This window comes from Clytia hemisphaerica, unplaced genomic scaffold (assembly GCF_902728285.1).
Source record: "Clytia hemisphaerica strain Z4C2 unplaced genomic scaffold, Clytia hemisphaerica genome assembly, whole genome shotgun sequence".
In the NCBI taxonomy this organism is placed as follows: Eukaryota; Metazoa; Cnidaria; class Hydrozoa; order Leptothecata; family Clytiidae; genus Clytia; species Clytia hemisphaerica.
In genome coordinates, this window is record NW_027103537.1 from 659,688 (window position 1) to 681,806 (window position 22,119).

The window sequence follows — 22,119 nt, forward strand, 5'->3', positions numbered from 1 at the left end:
TTGTGTAAACTTAAACGAAATGGGGCTTTTCAAGAAAAAATTTTAATATGGGGGGGGGGGTGGAGGATATAATGTTTTTTGCCCCCAGACATAGTTAATTATGACCCCCCGGACAACAGAGCTTACCCCCGGACAATCATTAGCTGACCCCCGGACATTCAAAATTACCCCTAAACAGAGCAAACAACAAAAACAAGGCAAATTTTGCAGATTTTCCACTAACCCCCCCACCCCGGACAAAATATCCAATATATCCTCTACCCCCCATGTACAAAACTTTTCTGGAAAAGCCCATGGAATAGAACAACAAAGAAGATATTTACAACGTGAGACTTGGAAACATAATCTTTTGACGGGGGGTTTCTTTTGCGAAAACACCCCGGTTTTTTGCACATTAGTAGTAGTAAATTCAAGAAATTTAAGCTAGAGAAAAATTGTTGGAAATTAGCCACTACTGGCAAAAACCTTGTCGGTACACAGACCCAGTATCTATAGCTTATTTTAAAATTCATTGCCGTAGAGGGTCTGTTGTCATTGTCTTTTGTCATTTGAGATTTTTTAAACCGACCGCTGCCATGGAGTGTTTGTGAGAGGGGAAGACAAGTGCTGCTATTTATAAATCATACTTCATCACAGAGGTCTCCGTACGGGAATTTTTTTATCAAACAGACAATGCACACTGAGTGTACTACAAAGCGATAAACGTGAGATACACTCTGGTACAGAGTAGCAAAAACCAGGGTGTCTCCGTAGAAAACATTACGTAATGAATATCATGAATTTTGCCAACCAATTCGGTCAGAGAGTTTTACGCCATACACGTGTCTTATGTTGTTGTTTATCTAGCACTTTCTCAGTTCACTCAAAAGTTTATATACGTCTTACATCTAAAATATCATTATGGTTCAATCTCTCTTTTCTCTTTTGCGGTCCTCATATGTTAGCAACGCACATCGTTTTCAAAATATTTGTCAAAAGGCATCAAATTTCTGATTATAAAATAAGAAATAAATCCACTTCATAAATGCGTTTTTTTATAAGAACAACCAAATATTTTGAAGCCTTCAGATGTTCTTAACTTTTATAGTTTTAAGCTTAAAAATGTTCTTCGCCTGTTTCAATGTTCTTAAAATTATCTAAAACGTGTATGAAATAGACCTACTCAACTTCTTAAAAGCTGTAGTCTGAAACGGAATAACTTGATGTTCTATGTGCTTCACACAACAAAATGTGATTTATTCCGATTGGGATTAGAAAATGAGAAATCGGGGAAAACTTACCTCTCTAAATGAAGAGCTGCCACCCGAAACGGAATAACTTGACGTTTTATGTGCTTTGTACAACGTGTGAGCCATTCCGATCGGTATTGTAACCATGGAACTGAACGCCAACAACCAGCCAACGCCCTCCGCCCATCCGGGATAAACATATTCTTTACCGAATTTGATTCCGCCCCAGTCAGCGATACCGTACAGAAAGGTCACTATGAATAAAATATGTGTACTCATGCACAAAAGAAATCTAATGTAAAATTGCAGATGCGCAAGAAATGAGTATACTAGTCAGTCTTATGGAACAATGACCCTGTGGTCACGGCGCCAGTGCCTAAAACCGGGGATTAGCGGTTCCTAAAACCGGGGGTTCGCGGTTCCTAAAACCAGGGTTCACGGTTTGAATCCCTGCTCCTTCCGATGTTCCATTCATTTGATAGATAGCCATGCCGGCTGGCCGTGGACGCCGTGAAAACAATTGAATAACTAGGCTATGGATAGACTGGAGTCTTTTATAATGCGTGTAATACTAATAATAATAAAACGGGATTTAGTTTGTATAAACGACTGGAAGAATCCGGTGTTCCAGCCTTATAGATACAGGGGCTAGCTACGCAGAAACTTGCGTAGCGAGAAAACAATTTATCAAGCAATAACAAACTCTCAAAACAAAATCAACTCAAATGAAAAACTTTCAATACACAAATCCACACACATGTTTTTCTCAAGAATTATTTTGAGCGGCAAAAAAATATAATTGCAAATATTGACACTTTTCTTTTATTTGGAGTTTGTGCACAAAGGTTTCTAGACGACTAAAATTGTTCCCTTTATTACTTTTTGCTTTATTTCTACTATGTATGAATTAGTCGTCTAGCTTGCTAGACTAGGCTATGGACAACAAATATCGAATCTACAGTTAGTGCTTTGAGATCTTCATTTCAAAGTTGAGTATCTCAATCAAATAGAAATCAATTGCATTGTCTTCTGACATTATATCACGGAATCAGTAGCTGTCAATACGTCACTTTCAACCAATCAGCTGTTGGATCCGTGGAAGACATTGCAATGGTGCATATTAACATTTAGTGCGCGCTGTTTTTTTGAAAAAGTTGAAATTTTTCTGATTTTTTTTTGAAACTCAAAACTTTAAAGTGCCATAAAATCTGGTAGCTTTTGATTTAGAAGATGGTTTTGGTAACATTAGAAAGCTAATTGTATAGTCTTTCTAAAAGCATTCGGTTTATGCCCCTTTAAATCAAGTGGTCAGTAGCTATGGCCTCAAGTGTGAGACTCAGTATTTTGGCTTGTTTTGGACGCATATACGCGTCCCTCGTGGTCTAAGGGTCACGCATACCTAAGATGATGATTGGTGCAAAATATTTCCAACATAACAACCACCAACGGCTTGGTTTATAACCGATCATGGTTTCCACATTGTCTAGTAAACGATCAGCTCCGTAAATCCAACCAATGGCCAGTGATTCAAAGAAAGCCAGGAAGAGAAGAGATAAACCTCCAGCCTGTGTGTTGAAAATCTCCACAATGTATGCTCCAGCCTAGTGATAAAATCAAATAAAAAATTGAAAATATAAACGGTTAAAGATGTATGAGAAAAATGACGTTTTTTTTCGGGAAAAATTCAAAATTACCTATATCGCTTACTAAAAGTTTCTATAATACGGGTCAGTCATAACATAATAATAAAGTTATTATTATATAGTTATTTCGGTGGTCATAGTAGTTATTTGTTATATAATGTTGCAATGACTGATACATGGTAGCATGCTACACGTTTCTTTTTATAAGAACAAAATGTTAAGAACAAGTTAAAAACATTTTTAAGGCTTTGCAGACTCTAATACACCGAACTTCATATGAAAATGGACAAAAATGACGAAAAAAAGAGCATGGTAAGAATATTTTTAGGCTTAAAACTTAAAAAGTTAAGAACATTCAAAGGCTTCAAAAATTTTGGATGTTCTTATAAAAAAACGTGTAAATTACTAAATCAATGATAAGGTTAGAGGGAAATCTAAAACGTACACTCAAGTTTCAGAAGCTTGTCAATGCAAACTGGGGAAGTCTAAAACAAACATTCAGATACACGTGTTACATAAGAACGTCACAATTTTCGAAGCGTACGGATTTTCTTGACTCTTTAGGTTTTAAAGTTTAAACATGTGCGTAAAATGTTTGTGTGTTGGCGTAATTTCCCGTAAAGTCTTGAAATGGTTCCCTAGACTCATTCTTAAAGTTTTGGTTTTGAAGTCTAGGGTTTTTCTATGCTTATGATTGATAAACGTTCTGATCGAAAACACGTTTTGGCTAACAAAGTCTACCATATTTGTTCTTATATGATAGAGTTGCTCTAATAAAAAAAAGATGCATTCTATGCATTATTTAAATGATTGTTTTCCTCGAAATATTGCTCTGAGAAGCAAAAAAAACAACAATCTTTTATTATCTACATATCGTTTATGAGTACAAGAGTTTGAATGTTTTGAACGCATTTTCAAGTTGTTGTAATAAAGATGGCTGCTCAGACACAAAATTTGGCTTCTATTAAGCAGAAAGTTTTGTCATTGAAACCGTTAACAATCGATCCAACCAGATGTACTCTCAACAAATCGTTGTATCAGCAGATTCTCAATAACAGACAATCAACGTCAGAAAGACAAGCAAAACAGTTTAATCTTGGCAATACACATTGCACAGCGAATCCTATCGATGCAGCCGACTTCATTCTCGAAAGGGAGTATGGAGACAGTTCTCTTTTCATTCAAAGTGAACGCAAAAGTGTTTTCATACCACCCACGTTTGTTTCGAGTCAGTACAAAAAGTCCTCTACCGCTATCCTTAATTATGACGTCAAAAAAGACATCGATAGACTTTTGGTTAATTTGAAACAACATTCACCGACGTATTGGCTGACCAAAGAATTGGAAGCTTTTATGCAAACGCAAAACAATGCTAATACTATCGACAAGAAGGCGTTTGATAAATTTATTGTTAACCTTCAAATCATGTATCTGGTTATTGCAGAGCTTAAAACTGACCAAGTGACCCTGCCACAAACCACTTTCGATATAGGAGTTTTCGTTCAAGGATGTCTTGCAGTGATCTCGCCCACATCACCTCTTGGAACACTTCTCCAACAAAATCTATGGGCGAAAAACCTCAGAAAGATGATCAAGCAAATGATTGACGATACACCGAGCAACGATTCAAACCTTCGATGGTTATTCACATTGGAACTGTCAGAAGTTGGCGAAAAGCTTGAACATTTCTTTTATGATCAGCTTCTACCATTAAAAGATGACATTCTCCAAAATACAGCTGTTCTTTCTTCGCTCATCTTTCTGACAAACGTGCAATATAAAATGCATAAAGAGACGGACTTTCTGATCATATCTTGGGAAAGGAAACTTATCATCTCGATTGAGCTGAAACGAACAATTGCAGATGATAAAGTCTTCAAGCAATTGGAAAAAAGTCATCAGATCTTCGAGGAGAGACTAGGAGATCAACTCAAACCAGGCTGGACATATTTCCCGGTGATCTGTGTCGAAAATGATGCACTTTCAGTCAACACTCTACACTACATCACTATGGAAACCAACATTCAACCATGGTTAACTAGTATTTTCAACAGATTCCCAGCTGTTGCTGCAACGTCCACACCGGATCCTTTGGATGAAGCAAAGAACCTTCTTAAAATCCTGGTTTTTGCAATTCACGTATCGAAAAAAGATCAAGTCGCACCCATCACAAGCTCAACATGGGTCGAATACACAAGCAATGCAATCGAAAATGTTTCAACTAGCCACAACATTTTATTCTACTCCAACCAACAGATGGCAATAATGAACAACGATGACCCGCGATACAGGAGAGTGATCATTGTTGGGCCTTTTGGTGGTGGAAAGTCAATCTTGCTTACGCAAAAAGCAATACAATTAAACAAACGACTTGAGTACAATGGAAAAGTTATGATGGCTTTTTTGGATTTGAGAGTTCAAAGACTAAAGTCAATGTTATATTACCGTCTGAAAATCGATCTTGAGGAGGGTCATGGTATATTTGTTGAACGTTTCCAGGATGAGTGGGTAAGTTTTAAGGAATTCTTTGATCAACCAATAAACCTTTTCTCCATATCAATATTAAGTAATAAAAATTGGCGTCAACTCATTAGAATGTTTCCATGTAGTATGTAATTTCTTTCGGTCAAATTCAAGAAATTACAATATCTCTATAATTTTTTTTGAAACACTCGGTATTTACAACTTTGAGCAAAAAATCTGAAAAAAGACTACCATTAAAATCAAATCGGGTTTCTTCAAGCAAATCTTTGGGATTTTTTGATTTTTTTCTTTTTTTTCATAATTTACCGTCAGCCAACTTAAAAAACCTTTAACCTTTTCAGCGCATAGCATTTTTTTTAAATCAAAAATTACAAACTGCCATAAAAGCTTGTAACTTGAGAGTTAGACAATAGTTGTTGTTTATGCCCTTTTAAATCGAGAAGTCAGGAGTTATAGCGAGGGGACTCGGTATATTAACTAATTTTCAACGTATATACACGCCATTTGGGTATGCGGGGGTTAATATCAAAAGGAAATCATTTCGTTAAGTTTCGAAATCAAAAATTATAACCATGTTTACAAATTTTATTTAAATAGGAATTCACAGACTTAGCCGAGACGATCAAATCACGTGACATCAAAGCATTGTTCATCGATGAATGTAAAATGTTCAGTATGGATAACTTGAAATGGGAAAAGCTGATATCACTCGTTGACTTCTTATGGATTGTGCCAACAACAAATATTCCAAGTCATAGTTCAAGTTACGATTATTTTTCGACACGCTTTTCTTTGGTCAATCTCAAACAGAATTTTAGGAATACTCAACAGATTGTCAAGGCAACAAAATCAGTAGCCGATAAGAGAGCATATAAATACAAAGAAGGTATCGTCATGCCACTAGACAATTTTCCAGGTGGTTGCGAACCAATGTTTGTCGAAACGTTTGAAGAAGCAGTGAAAGAAGCGAGGAAACGAACAAACGAAGGAATACTCATAATTGTTGACTTAGACGATAACCTACCAAACTATTGTACTATTCTGAATCAGTTAAAGGAGAGCTACAAAGAGTTTCACGGAGAGAAAAATGATTTTAAAGAAGGAGAAAATCCGTACAAGTTTCTTCAGGAAGGGAACAATTTGATTGTTGAAACACATGCTGCTTTTGGTTTCGATTGGTCCACAGTTATCTTTTTTCAAGAGAAAGACCTCGGCCCAATCTTTCACGGGATGAACTTAGACTCAAGCTTCCACGATTGTTATAACATGCTGAGGTGTACAACTAACCTTATTGCAGTGAAGGGGGGAATTGAAAGTGGATGCTTACTCTAGGTACAGCACCTGATCTCAGACTTCGGTCTTCATCTTTTCATACTTTTCCCATTTTCTTTCGGTTTAGATCTCTTTTCATTTTAAATATTGGTTTTCTATTCGCTAAATTTATTTTAATTGCTCTAGTAATGTGTCTCTAGTGAAATTTGGTTTGTTTTGTCTTTTGTCTTTTAGGATTTTGGGTGTTAAAATTCATTGGTCATTTGATAGTTGTCATATGATATATTTTTATTTTTTTTTATTTTCCAATTTATTTATTGTTGGTCTGCCATAGTAATAATAAAATACTAATTAATACCAACCGTAGAGAATAAACTAATTATATAATGAAGAATATAAGATAAAAAATTTTTTTTTATATACATATTTTACAAAGACAAATATTTGTATATAGGAAAAGTTTTAGTGTTTTCTGAAATTTGATTCTTCAGATAAAAAGACTTGTCAGAATTATACTAGATTCTACTTCTGACTGAACTTTTTGATGATTTTAATGGCGCTGAGTCCAGCGAAGTAGACTAGAGGATTTTGCCTTCTTAAATTTTTTTACTTTCGTTTTCAAAAATCATATAAAAACACCAAAATAATGAAATATAAAGCCTCATCAGAGTTTATGAAACTATAATAAAACAAAAACATATCTCTAAAATTTAAAAAGAATTGATCTATTGGTCATTGTTTTCTGTTTGTTTTTCTCCAAAAAGGGACTGGGTCTTGTCGGTCTGGATTTGCTACCACCTCAAGCAAAGCCAAAAAATCGAGTCAGCCAAATTACACCGGGCCACTTATCAGCGCCACCAAGTCTATCAAAAAGCCATAAATGGCTACCGGGCTAGGCCAGATTCTGAAAGCAATTCTTCGGCTTATGTACGTGGCTCTGAGGATGTCAGCGATACCGACAATTCGATCAATTCCTCAATTCTTATTACTTTGTGGAAAAAGTAATTTGTTAAAAAGCTGTCATTTGTTTAATTCATCTCATATGCAAACTCTTTAAGCTTCAATTTATATCTAACAAAGGAGGCAGTTTTTTCTGTTAACCAAATACAAAATGACTGTATGCTTATTAAGTTCTGTAAAATTCACCCTAAAGGGTATTCTTAGGGTATTCTTACGATTTGGCAAATTTTCACCCTGATATTCTTATGGAAGATATTCTTATAAAAAAAAGCGTGTATCTTGCTAATTATATTATTATTTTTAACCAGGAATGATTTTTACCAAATATTTTTAGTATTTTGCTAAATTATGGATTAATTAAGTATTATTTACAATACTTAAGGAAATGCAATACAATGAAAGCTTGCTTATCTTGTTTGTTGATATTTTATTGTTTCCTGCCTTAATTTCGGCGTGGTAGTGTAGTGGTCATCGTTCTTGAATTTTGTGCTGGAGGTCAGGGTCCGATCCCCACTCGGTGCTACGATCCACTTGGCTAGTGAATGTATCTTGGCACGGGTCAACCCATGTCATGTGAGGCGAATAGGGTACCATCACTCTGATACAAGACTATGGGTAGATATGCCGGACATTGAATGTGGTGTGGTGATGATACTCAGTATGATATGGTCAGTACCTGCGAGAATGCAACGTTCTCCCGTACTGTGCGAGTATCATCATCAATACAGCACGGCTCTGATGTGTCGCGATTACAAAGTCCAATGTCTGGTAGCGCTGTGATTTCCCCATCTAGGGGTAGGAAACTATCCCTGGATAGGGCCCGCTTCTCTTCTCTTTTCTCTCTGCCTTAATCTCTGAAATCCCGACGTTTCTCAATAGCTTCGTCGTAAAGAAATACCAAAAAGTGATCAAGTTTTTAGAAAAAAATTTTTTGTATACAAATACATAAACGGGTTATGGAGTTAAGAAAATTTAAGTTATGGAGTTAGGTTTAAAAGATCAGAGCAAACTTGTAGAGGTTCGACTTAAAAGAGACTCAAATTTTTTTTCAACTTTCAGAATTATAAGCTAACAGAGAAGCTAATGGAATTATGATATTTCGCAATACCACCCAAATAGCTTAAAACATAGCCCTTGTTTTTCCGAATTATTCATTGAATATTTAGGATGAAATAGGCATTTTAAGTACAGGGAACTTTTTTCTAAAGCCTTTGTTCGTTTACAATAGCTTTTGATAAGAACAAAGGAAATTTTCAATTTCCTCTCATTTGTCACGTGTCGTCATCAAAAACTGTTTGTTATTGTCAAAAGTTACCTTATATGACAAGGATCCGCTTCTAGAAGCCTAGTATGACTATGGTTAAGGTTTTCTCCAAAATCGAATGTTTTTTTATTTCGTATTCAGCTCATTAGCATATTTGGATAATAAATAAAAAAGACTGATGTCATTATTTGAACCCTTCCAGGCAAATTAACACTTTGCGTACCGACAAGAGCATTTTCGATTTTTTTGCCAATGTCAGCATTCGCCGACAATAGAGATCTCGACCTAGATGCTAGAGCTTTTTTTTAAGTTTATTAAAAGTTCGATTTTGAACTAGATTTCATTAAATAGCACAGTTGAATAATTAAAATACATTTCAAAGATAATTTCATAAACTCAAAGTAAACACATATCACTTAAATTTCTGATATTTTTCAGAAAATAAAGCTAAATGTGATGGTAAATAACTATTGAAAAAGGAGCCTTTCAGGTTACCTCCACTGCGGAAAACGACTTTTCTAGATATACAATCAACTCTCGGTAATTCAACTTTCTATAATTCGAATTTTTATTAAATTCAAGCTATATCCTTGGTCCCTTGAACTGGCAAACCGTTTAAAAAACTCATTCGAATTTTGCTTTATTGCGGAGAAAATTGTCCCGTGAAGATCGAATTAAAAAGTGTCAATCAAATAAAATATTACATCACGAATATCATATGACGTACTTTTTCCTGAAAAGTGTGCCGTGGTTAGCACGTGACATTACAATAGAATTTCAGCACTTGACTATTCAGAAGCTTCCGGGTTTTTAAAAACAGTAGCAACAATATTTTTCCCGAAATTCACTTTTTTTTTGCCTGCGATGGCTTAACGCACGAAATTTAGCCCTTCGGGTTTTATAAATCTATGGTCTGGAAATGGTCGAATTTGGTGAATATCATGGGTTGTTTTATTTTTCACTTTTCAAAAGTATTGATCTTCGAGGCCTACAATCGGGTCTATGAATAATTTGAAGCTACTGTAGTTAAGCCAAGTGCGTTGCGCGAGTTCAACTATTTCTTAAATTAGATGATAAACGATTATAAAGACATAGATGCCAGACAGACACATTGTCAGATTTTAGGTTAGTTGTATTTGAGAACAGATAGAAAAGTTGTAAAAAAGTTAAGTAAATACCTGTAACACTGTAGGTATACCAAGAAGGAACGCGATAGCACACATGACCAGTGTAGCAAGTTCTTTATATCTTCGCAAATACCTCGGATATTCATCAGTGAGTGAGGATAATACCACCTCAATGAACGCAAACTAAGGTTAAACAAAACCTAATGTAAGACTTTTAACATATGAGAAACGACTTCAATTCTTAAGGCCGATCTACACTTGCGCACGCTGCGATCACACCTTCTCGCTTCAACCCTTTTTGCTTGGAAAAAAAGATTACGTCATAAAAATGTAGCGTGCGCTCGAAAAAAAAGGTTGACTACATTTCAATTTTTTTCAACCGTTACGTCAGATCGCACCAATGGAATTGCTTCATTTTTCTTTTGACCGATAGCGTGGAAACTATGATTGGGCTGTGAGGTAAATAAATTCAGATTAGTAAAAGGGAAATCAAAACCCTTCTGTACATGATGATCTTGCCCAAGAGTCAAAAAGTCTTCAACTCTCACCTGACTGTCTAAACCCAGGGTGATCAAGTTAGCTTAGTAAAAGGTAAATCAAAACCCATGATGATCTTGCCCAAGAATAAAAAAGATTACTCAACTCTTACCTGACTGTCTAAACCCAGGGTGATCAAGTTAGCTTAGTAAAAGGTAAATCAAAACCCATGATGATCTTTCCCAATAATCAAAAAGATTACTCAACTCTCACCTGACTGTCTAAACCCAGGGTGATCAAGTTAGCTTAGTAAAAGGTAAATCAAAACCCATGATGATCTTTCCCAAGAGTCAGAAAGTCTTCAACTCTCACCTGACTGTCTAAACCCAGGGCGATCAAGTTAGCTTAGTAAAAGGGAAATCAAAACCCATGATGATCTTGCCCAAGAATAAAAAAGATTACTCAACTCTCACCTGACTGTCTAAACCCAGGGTGATCAAGTTAGCTTAGTAAAAGGTAAATCAAAACCCATGATGATCTTGCCCCGAATCAAAGATTATTCAACTCTTACCTGACTGTCTAAACCCAGAGTGATCAACATGAGGAAGAAAAGAATAGCCCATAAAGTGGATACAGGCATCTGAGCTATGCCAGCAGGATAAACAATAAATGCTAAGCCAGGTCCTGAAAAGAGAGAGAAAAAATATTTAAGACTTTTCTACAAGCAAGTTATGTACGATTAATAAAAGTCAAAATTTCCAAAATAACACATTCTAGCACAGCCTGTTTTTCAATCTTGGAAAAAAAGTAAAAAGAATTTCATGAAAAAAGTAAAGAGACCATGACCCTTCAATGGCGCGTGGGGCACTGGAATATTTTAAACAAATATAGGAATTAGTGCGATTAACATGAGCTTTAAGTTGTCATTATTTTATCTGTTAATCTGTTAATTCCCAATCAATTTCGCAAAAGAAGCACAAAATCACGAAAGTAGCGAAAGTTTCTTTTGTTGATCTTCCTTTATTTGTACAGACCTGGCTTTGCTACATCCTGGATTGGCAAAAGAGGCGAAAAATCACGAAAATAGCGAAAGTTTCTGTTTTGAATTTTCATACCTGATTTTGCAACATCCTCAATTGGCAATTGCAGTATATCAGCCATGTGACCAAGTAAAGAAAAGACGACGAATCCACACAATACACTTGTTCCGCAATTTATACAAGACACCATAACTGCATCTCTTAAGAAAAAGAAAAAAATAGACAATGATAATAGCGTAAAGATTCTGTGTAATAACTACTTTAAGGTCCCGAATAGTAGAGGAGTCCATATAAAAGGGGAGGGGGAGTCAGAAATTTTTTAAAGATCTAATAAACGGGGGGAGGGTCCGAATAATAGGGGGGTCTGAAATTGTACCTCTGAAAGCCCCAAAATAAGGCAATCATAAGCTAAAACCAAGCTATTTAAAGCAATTCAGCTTGTTATAGCTGAAAATACTTTCAAAAATAATAAAGGAGGGGGGGGGGTTGCGAAGTTTTATCAAAAATTTATAAGCGGGTGGGAACGTTTATTCGGGACCTTAGAGTGAAAGTATAATGATCAATGATACCATATTCAATACTTTAAGGGAACAATTTTTCGCGGATAAAATTTTCGCGGAATTTAATTTCGCAGTGTTCCGCAAAACACTAATATTTTCAGGATTTACAAAAGAAAAATGATCTTTTTAGGGCAATATAGGCTATTTTGTAAACAAAATAATTCTCTCAACAGCGAAATTAAATTCCGCGAAAATTTCTTCCTTTACGGTAAGTTAAGTACAAACAAAATCTCTGGATTTTCAGCAGGTTCATTATACATTTTATTTTGTTCACACCAATACTTTGCAATTAATTGTATTTAAAACCTTGTTATTACAAGTTTCCGTTCGCGAAAGTTTGTACGCCTGAAGTTCAATGACGAATTTAAGTAACCTTTAAAAATTAAGAACATAAGGCATATCAAGTCACTAGCATGGTGGCAGGGTCAGCCCACCCCCCCCCCCAAGTGTCCAATTTAATAGGGACACTGAAAGACGAGGGGTGCTAAAAGGTCCTCTTATTGCTGGCAACCCTTTGCTTTTTACAACCTAAAATAGGCTAAAAGTATTCATGCTCAATTCTCTCGCCTATGAAGGTGTTTCGTCTTTCGTGGTGTCGATACTCATAGGTTCAACACCTGCGAAGATGTATGTCCTCCCGTGTAGTTCGAGTATCGTCGTCTATACACCAATAACTCTGTCGTATCGCGAGCGCAGGGTTAGCAGTGTCTGATAAGCGTGGTAATTTCCCTATCCTAGGGTAGGTATCTATCTAGGGATAGAGTGCGCCATAAAACCATGAAATTCGCCCCAATTTTGGTTGATACCAGCCTCGTTATTTATCAGACAGACGGACAACCAGGTATACTAAGATAGATGTTGTCAAATAAGCTGAATTTGATTCAAATGAATCAATTCAAAAGACTGTATTAGCAAGTAAGACTGCGGACGCCACCCTTTCTCCCTGGACTCCCCCACTTACCCTTGATTCTTCTCTTGATTGCTGAGCATCAAGCAGAGAGGCATCAAGTACCATTTTGGGAATCTTTGGTATGACCATTGAGTTTAAAGCCCGAAGGGCTAGAGTTCAATCTCTAACCTTTCTCAGGCAAGAAAAAGTGAAGCCTTAAAAAATATGCCGCATTTTTGACGACAGATTGAATCTAGCAATTCCTTTGTTTACGATTGATATTTTTTTCGAAATTTAGCGGTAAATTTTAGTTTCAATCTGTCATTTGTGTAAAAACCAGGCGAGCCGCACAAGGCCGCACAACTTTGGTAGGATTTGTTGGCTTCAAATCCTCCCAAGGAGATTGACTTCTAGCCCTTCGGGCTTATACTTCATTGGGTATGGTCCGGCTGGGGGTTGAACCCACAATATTGCGCACCGTGGCCGAATACTCTTACACTGCACTACGATCGCTGTACAAAAGACTGTATAAAAACTTACTTGTAGCAGTTATTATTAAATTTATTGTAACTTCCCATGGCAATCAATGAACCAAATCCTACACCAAGTGAATAAAAAATTTGGCCAGCAGCACGAACCCAGACCTAAAACAAACAAAAAATGCCATGGTATCGTGGGTACCTTATCGGGGAAAAAGATTTGTCCCTTGCTAAAGATTTCATCATTTTTCCCCGACGAAAATTTTCCCTGTGTTTATATAGTAGTATTTTTCTTAAGTATAATACTTTTCACTAAATAAAATTTCTTTGGTTTAAATGAATGTTCGGTTTGTCAAAAGGAGCGAAAATTAGGTTTTCTTTTCATAAGAATGCGAATGAATTGGTAAATATGAGTCTGTAAAATATGAGCTCAAAAATAACTCTTTCAATAGGTAAAAGAAAGTGAAGTACTATACCCCGATATCCCATATCCCTTGAAAATCGAATTTTAGAATGTACAGTGTGTTCCCAAAATAAGCGGACAAATATTTTTACATACAGTAAAACTCTAAACGGGGCTTAGAATGATTGAATTAAGATTACATTGCTCAAACAATAGGTATTCAATTCCTGAGATGATTGAATAGGTTTTTGATGAAATATTTTAAGTATACAAGTCATAAAATCTGCCATTAATTTTGATGATTTCACTTTATATAAAAATTTAATTAAGCTTTTATTGGGACACTCTGTACAGTCGAAGCTCTCTAATATGAATTTCAAGGGGAATTAGATTTCCATTTTTTGGGGACATACTGCTGTCTAGGTTTTTTTGTCGGAGACGAAAAACGGATTTTATATAGCAATAACAATCTGCATACAATTACATACAATTTTAAGACATGATGTTGAAATTCTGGCGAATTATACAGAATTTTGAGACATAAATAAATCTTTATTTTAGCTCTAGTTTAGACGGCCCACTTTTTGCCCTGCCTATTCTAATTGTGAATTAAAGAGGGCATAAAGTGCGCTGTCTAAAGTGACGCATAGCCCTTTTTTGACGTCAATGCAATGTCTTCTTTCAAACCTTTCCAAGCAAAGATTTTAACAACCAACTTTGTGCCCTCTTTCTGCCTACTCTAACAATTAGAATAGGCAGGGCAGAAAGTCGGCCGTCTAAACTAGAGCTAATTCGCAAAGACGGAAATCCGTCAGAGACGGAAGAAAGTTTGAACGCTGGCACACAACGTTGTTTCAACGTTCATCTAACGTTATATGGACGTTGTGAACGTTAGAAAATCGTTGATACAACGTTGTGTGCCAGTAGCCTTACCCCTGGATCGGCCAGTTTGTTGAAATCAGGTTTCAAATAGAAGGTAATGCCTTTCATTGAGCCAGACAGAGTAGCACCACGGATCAATAAGATGAGCAGAACGACGTATGGGAAAGTAGCTGTGAAGTAAACAACCTAGAAAAAAGTGAGAAAAAATTTAAGCCAATCAATTCATGATACTCATGACGTAATGTTTTCTACGGAAAGACCCCAGTTTTTGCCAGTAGTGGCAAATTTTATACAACTTTTGTCTAGTTTAAATTTGCCACTACTGGTTAAAACCGGTTTAAAAACATTTACCAAATATGTTAAGGGTGTTAAAAATGAAATATGGGTAAGAGACCCCGTAGTTTGAATTCACGAAGAGAACGAAGCATAGTTTGTTGGATTGGGACTAAAAAAGAAACATAAAAATCTGCTCTCCTACACAAATTTTGCACCCCCCTTGTCTACGCTTACGCTACTTCAGGGTATATAAAGGTCAGTGGCCGGAAGTCACAAACCTTTCCGACAGACTTGACTCCTTTCCAAATACAGAAATAGACAATGATCCAGGCTAATAACAAACATAGAGCCAACTCCCATTTCACTTCTCCAGGCTGATCTACTCCTTTTGTTTGTTCAAAAACGTAATTCCTAAAAATATACAAATATCAAATCATCATTAGTTTAAGGACATGTTTTTTTTTGACTGTACCAATTTATAATTCAAACTAAGTGCCTGTGCCTGTCGAGGTGAACATCTTTCAAAATACTTTCTATAATTCAAATCTCTCTGTAATTCGAAAAAATGAGATTTCCCGTCCGAGCTCGAATTAGAGAGAGTAAACTGTATGTTATATTGTAACTTTATCTTACTCTAAAAATTCCTCAGCTGGTAAAATACGAATTTCTGGTCTTTGAAATTGGCACATATCAAACAGTGAAGATTGTGTTGCATTTACGACAGCACTTCCGTTGAACATCTTGACGAAATATTTTGGGCATGACAGGATAGTGGTTCCATTGATGGTAGAATTAGTTGGTTCAATCAATTGGTTTGATGGTGGACCTTTTGAACAGAAATGGGTAAAAAGTGCTGACGTTAGCAATCAGGTGGTTTTCTGAGCGTGTCTCCGCCAATCTTGTGTCAGAATATTTCGGCACCCGTACGGGACCCCCTCCCCTAGCAAATGCTTTTATTATCCATATACAGTTTCGTTATGCTTAGCCATCTAACTACAGGGTCATCCTTATAGTACGTATATACCGTTGGCAACAAACGGATGAGCAAGCCGAAACGCTGTCTGGACCTACCTGATGTTTAAAGTTGGAGCAAGTAGGGAAGTGTAAAATATTCGAGTGCTGGGACGCCAAGCGGATAATCAGTAATCGTTACGGAAATTCGAGTTATAGAGAGGAAGAATGGCCTAAGAATCTCCTCAAGAGACCGGAAAAATCGTTCGAGTTTATTGAGATAATCGAGTAGAGTAGGTTCAAGTTATGGAAAGTCGACTGTAGTTTAAAGCAATAATGGAAAAGATTGTGATAAAAAGAATGGACAAGCGAACGGTTTCCTAGTGATCTTCGGCTCTTCTGGCGATTTCTAAGGAATTCTCGATATATAGAATAATAAGTTCTAATTGAAAATCAAAAACGCTAAATATCATCGGGCATTTTCATTGTAAACACATTTGTGTGCTTTGGCTCAACTTCACAAAAATTTGCTCAACATTGCAGCGCACTAAAGTTACAAAATTTCGGATGGTGCTGCGCAAAGATGAAGTTCAATGATGAACACTTCACAAAAATGCGCAAAGATGCTGCGTTAAAGTCAAGCTGGAGGAGGTGTGTATATTCCTGGGTACTTTCAAAATTACCTCAAGTGGATAAATTTTTGAATGGATCTTGACTCAACGAATGACCGAAATACGATTTTTGACAGAGATTTAATTTGGCGAATTTGGCAATTAGAGAAACAAAAATTCATGAAAATGTATGAAATCAACGCAAAAGTGACAATTTTCATAAAATTATTGTCTTAATGCCAAATTTTGGCGAACGACCGACGATTAAAATTTTAGCGGGGATTTAATTTGCCGAGATTGGCCAAATTTAATTTCCGCCAAAATCAATCCAAAATTAAGCACTTTTCAGTTTTATTGACAATTGAATCAAGTTTGATGGACGAACGAACGAACGAACGAACGAACGAACGAACGAACGAACAAACGAACGAACGAACGAACGAACGAAACGAACGAAACGAACGAACGAACGAACGAACGAACGAACGAACGAACGAACGAACGAACGAACGAACGACGAACGAACGAACGAACGAACGAACGAACGAACGAACGAACGAACGAACGAACGAACGAACGAACGAACGAACGAACGAACGAACGAACGAACGAACGGACGAACGAACGAACGAACGAACGAACGAACGAACGATTTAAATGAGCCTTACCTTCATAGCACTGTTCCGAGTTCCATCCATTCTGGCAATCACGCCACGGGACATCAGAGCGGAACGATTCGAACAAGTAATACAACACCCAGGCGATGATGGTATTATAATAAATACTGACCAGAAATGAGATGATTAACATGGAATAACCAACACCTTAAATGAAAGGAGATGGTTATGTTAAAGCAACGGATTAGAATAGGTGGATTAACTTCTCTCGTTGCTCCCAAGAGAGATCCATTGTCTTCTCATTGTTACAAGAAAAATCTGTAAATGACTCTGCGCACTCCTCGTTTAGTTTTTTCATTGTTTTTATAAGAACAATTTTCCAATTTATACAGTTTCGAAACAATTTGTCCTATGATTCGATCAATTTTGATGATTTTGCAAATATTTTAAATCCTGCACTTAAGTTTTAGCATCAACAAACGCTAGACCAGTTTTAATGTAAATTTTTAATCTTTTGTCAATGGCAATCTTCAGATAAGTGAAAATTAACGTATGGTCTATAATAAAGAAACTAATCGATGTCACGAATGGGTTGCATACTGGTTAAAGAAGACTGGTATTAGAATTAGGAAAATAAATTTCAAATTATTTGGCTATTTCTGCATTGGATAGAAAGGGCTAAAAAAGTGCATTTTCTTATTTAAAATGTACCACGTGATACGTAATGACCAATGAAAATGTTGAAAGTAATGATTTTTTACAACTTTTTTACAACTTATCAAGTTTTAATTGCTAGCAAACTCGTAAAAAAGTTTGATAACCTAACGAGGAGTGTTTTCTATGAGTTCTTAATCCACCTATTCTAATCCGTTGGTTAAAGGGACATTAAAGTAGTAAAATGTAAACATTACGCGAACCACGTGTCATTAAAGAGAACAATTAAAATCACGTGTCCAAAACAAACTTGTAAAACAATTGAACAATCAAAATTAGCCATATTTGGTTTGATTTTTTATTTTGACATGTGACATTTGTTTTGATTTTGTATCCGCTGCATACAGTTTGTTTACAAATTTCGCAAGTACTTTTATGTCCCTTTAAAGAGGTATATACAGCTGACTCTCTCTCTCTCTCTCTCTCTCTCTCTCTCTCTCTCTCTCTCTCTCTCTAATTCGATCTTCCAAGGACTATGACTTTTCTTCGAATAAGAGAAGGATTCGAACTATAGAGCACATTATACACTACAGTAGAGTATAACAAAGTCTCGAAAAAAACTAGAAATTTCCTGGAACAAATTTGTGTTCCCCGTGGGTGCTGGAGCTATGGACTCTACTGTATTTACTAGCAGAGGGATCTAATTTGTTGGTTCAAACAGGTTCAAAGTATCCAGGTTTGAATTGGAGAAAGTCGACTGTAAATCACAGATACATAGGTTCAGCCCCCCCCCCCTTATTTTTGGGGGAGCCTAAGAAATATTTTGGCCTTTAAAGAGCCTGGGGGCTAAAATTACCAAAATATTTGGGGGGACCTAGATTGTTGGGGGGAGCCTAGATGATCTGACTGAGACTCTGGGGGCTGTTCAGCTAATTTCAAAAGATATCTTATCTTACTATTAAATCAAATACAAAAAGCAAAAGATATATTTTAAAACAAGTAAAATTTAGTTTTCATTTATCAGTACTGTACTCGCATATATTTTTTATTGACTTCTCTCTACGGGGGCGGGAGAACAATGTTTTTGTTTTTGTTTATCTTGGGACCTGAAGTGTTAGGGGACCTAGCACAAGGAAATTTTTTGGGGGGAGCTAAATTGTTGGGGGGACCTTACTTTGTTGGGGGGAGCTAGAAACCTGGCTGAAGTTATGAGATATCTTATGTAAAATACTAGATGTAACTTCCTCGTCCGTCGCTTGCTGAAACAAAAATAATCCGCCATATTTAATAAGTACACTCATGGTCGTAATATTTGAGAAAAAAGGGAAATCCACCGGGAAGTTTTGAAACCACAATCGATTTGTAAGTGCTCTAAAGTAAGTTGGAAGGGTAGAGTTTAAACTCTGAGTTTTAACATGAGACTTAAGACTTACGACCTTAGGATCTAAGGATCCAAATGTTCAAAAGTGGTCCAATAAGGCTCAAAAATAAATCCTGGAGGTCTATAAACCCGAGCCAAATTGAAATATTCGATTAAATTTGAGAGGGGGCCCAAAATCGACTTTCTCGCCCGAACTCCAAATTTCGAAAAACGAGGAGATAAGCTTAATTCTCAATAGATTTCGACCATGATTGTAGAACATATTTCAGTGCCGGCAATTTTATCGATCCTTTAAGTCCATTCTCTCGCATCCTCGCTTCCTACCATGTCCATGTTATTTGATTTAACAAATTGCCGGTACCAAAATGTGGTCCACTATGATCTACTTTCAGCAAAGATGACTGATTCCGTTAATTCTTTTTTCGTACGTTTAATAGCCCCCAATGAATACCACCTCTCTAATGATGATAATAGAATAGATAAAAACAACTTCATGAACTTGGAAATTAAAACTTCGACATAAGCGGCGCCCTCTGATAAGCGTCGCACCAAATTTCACTAAGATCTTTAGGAGCCGGTCAACTTACCTTGGAAAATAGGCGAAACAGCTTTCCAACATGCGATAGGGCCAAGTCCAATATATTGCGATATGGAGAGTTCCATGAAGAACAATGGCATCCCACATAATGCCAAGAACAGAAAGTAAGGAATCAGGAACGCTCCTGAAACAAAAGGTATGTAAACAGTTATGCCGTTCTTTTTGTCGTTCTTTTTAGATGGTGTGGGATAATTTGGACACTGTTCCAGACCATCTAAAAGGAACGACGAAAAGAACGACACCACCCCTAGAGTTTCCGCAGTCACAACGGCAATCGCAACGGCAACGTGAAAACGTGTGATATCGCATATAGGTGAGAAAAAATATCAGCGTTACCATTGTGGCTTATTTTTGTTTCCGCAATTATTTCTAACAACGGCAACGTTTATCATTTTTACAAAGGAAAGAAAGATGGTAAATTTTGGAGGACATCTTGAAGCTTTCTCTTCCATAGACTGGGAATCCAGTCGTTTATAAATTTTTATGTCGGGATATGGTTAAAATAAACGACTGGGCTAAGGTGGTTTCCGTAGCTTACGGGAGTTCCAGCAGGGCCCGCAGATTTCTGCGGGGTGAGAAAACAATCATATACAACAAAATACATAAACAAATAAAAATTTCAGCCAATGAGAATTTCTAAGTGAAAGAAAAAAAAACAAACCAAAACAAACCAACAAGACCCCCTGAAAATGTTATCCAAAAACATGAAAAAAGAGAATTTTTATGAAAAGTTTGTTGTCCACAAAATATTCTAGACGACTATATTGATGCTCCTAACAAGTTTTCTACTTCCTATTTTTTACTGAGTTAAGTCGTCTAGCATGCTAGACTATCTCTTCCAATGCAAACTTAAAATACTGTAATAGAAAGAATTATTTTGAATTGTAATTATCAACAAATTGCACAAAGTTAAAATTAGGATTTCAAAAAATGAATACGTGAAACTTACACATCTTGCACAAGAAAAAAGCTAAATTGTTACAAGAAATGATAAAAAGCTTAAAGACATTGAAATATTTTTTTCAAAACTGTCTTTGATGTTTTTATGAAGAAATCTCACGTTGTCTGACAACGCCAAAATGAGTGATTTGCCGTCGGGCACGAGAAGAAAAAACGTCTAATTGGGGTTTACTCAGAGTTTTGTTCACGTTGCCGTTGCAGTTGCCGTTGTGACTGCGGAAACTCTCTATTCATTACTTTTTGTACTTTACACTGTTTAACGACTAGCGGTTAAAAGAACAATAAATTACGCATGCGTATAAGTGTTAATTTGCTATTTGGGTGAGCTGGAAACATTAGATGAACTCTGTCTTTGAGAGCTTTTTTAGACCTTTTATAGATATAAAGATTTCTTTTCTTCTCGAATTTTTCACCTAGACTTTTTTCATATTTTTATAAACAAAACAAATTTCTTAATTCACAAGGCTAAGACGCACGGCTTAATTACTTCTGCGTTTTAAAGATGTTTTTTAAATTCACAGATTTTGAAGATTGCCTTGAGCCTTGGAATACTAGTCACAGTAAAACATCAGTGGCAATCTAGTTTAGATCTTTAGGCTATTTAATAGACCAGGAACTTTCTGAAAAGTTAACAATTGTCAACAACTTTATTCTAGCATGAACATATAAACGACTGGACATCTATCTTTTATTGTCTCTTTGAAGCGAGCTTCGTTGCCGCCTGTACTTCAAAATTGGTATGAAATATCCGACAATATTCCGTCATAATTTTATTTCTTTCAATTATTTAGGTAAAAAGATTGATAGAGCTTGAACATTACTCCAAACACTCTCTAAAATTATTAGACACATTTAAGTCAAAATTTAGAAATATTAGTCGGAGTTTTGACAAGCTGACGTAGACGATGCTATCGTCCGTTTAAAGTAAATGCGAGAAAGAGTTAGGGCGTCAGGGCGGTTTATGGGAAAAAAGTGGCGGTAGAGTTTTGGAACAAAACGGACGATACCAATTTGGCACACCTCAATATAAAAATCCTTGCCTGACTGACCTCTGAGAGAGGTCAGCGGGTTTTCGAGATTTTCCGTTTGCGTTTTTTGTTCGAACTGAGTGCAAACAGTGCAAACAGCTAAACGTTTGAGAAAGATGGCTGATGCCGAAATTTCACTCAGATTGTTTTTATGAGATTTATTTTCATGGTGGAGAACAATTATTATTAATTAGTCTTTTTATGCATGAATTGTGGTGACAGTATATAAGTTTTAGGTGTCATAGGGATTGATCCTCAGATTTGCTTTTGAAAAATCTTTTTGAATATGAACAAACCCTCTGATTTCCCCTCAAGATTCCATTTAATCGGTATG

The 22,119-nt window shown here is 36.3% G+C and overlaps 2 protein-coding genes across 2 annotated transcripts in view; one reads left to right on the top strand and one right to left on the bottom strand.

Annotated features, from left to right (window-relative positions):
• Positions 1-22,119, bottom strand: part of LOC136799992 (sodium- and chloride-dependent GABA transporter 1-like) — a gene marked incomplete at its 5' end in the record, with an annotated part of 32,691 nt that overhangs the window by 734 nt on the left and 9,838 nt on the right. The window contains 11 exon segments of the mRNA XM_067056617.1: positions 1,281-1,483; positions 2,629-2,830; positions 10,031-10,162; positions 11,028-11,140; positions 11,572-11,696; positions 13,486-13,589; positions 14,761-14,895; positions 15,264-15,396; positions 15,619-15,811; positions 17,216-17,371; positions 19,787-19,921. Coding sequence (XP_066912718.1) covers positions 1,281-1,483; positions 2,629-2,830; positions 10,031-10,162; positions 11,028-11,140; positions 11,572-11,696; positions 13,486-13,589; positions 14,761-14,895; positions 15,264-15,396; positions 15,619-15,811; positions 17,216-17,371; positions 19,787-19,921 — 1,631 coding nt within the window.
• On the top strand, positions 3,755-7,340 carry LOC136799991 (uncharacterized). The gene is made up of 3 exons (XM_067056616.1): positions 3,755-5,380; positions 5,954-6,652; positions 7,120-7,340. The coding sequence occupies exons 1-3, from the start codon at positions 3,806-3,808 to the stop codon at positions 7,162-7,164; spliced, it is 2,319 nt and encodes a 772-aa protein (XP_066912717.1). The 5' UTR covers positions 3,755-3,805; the 3' UTR covers positions 7,165-7,340.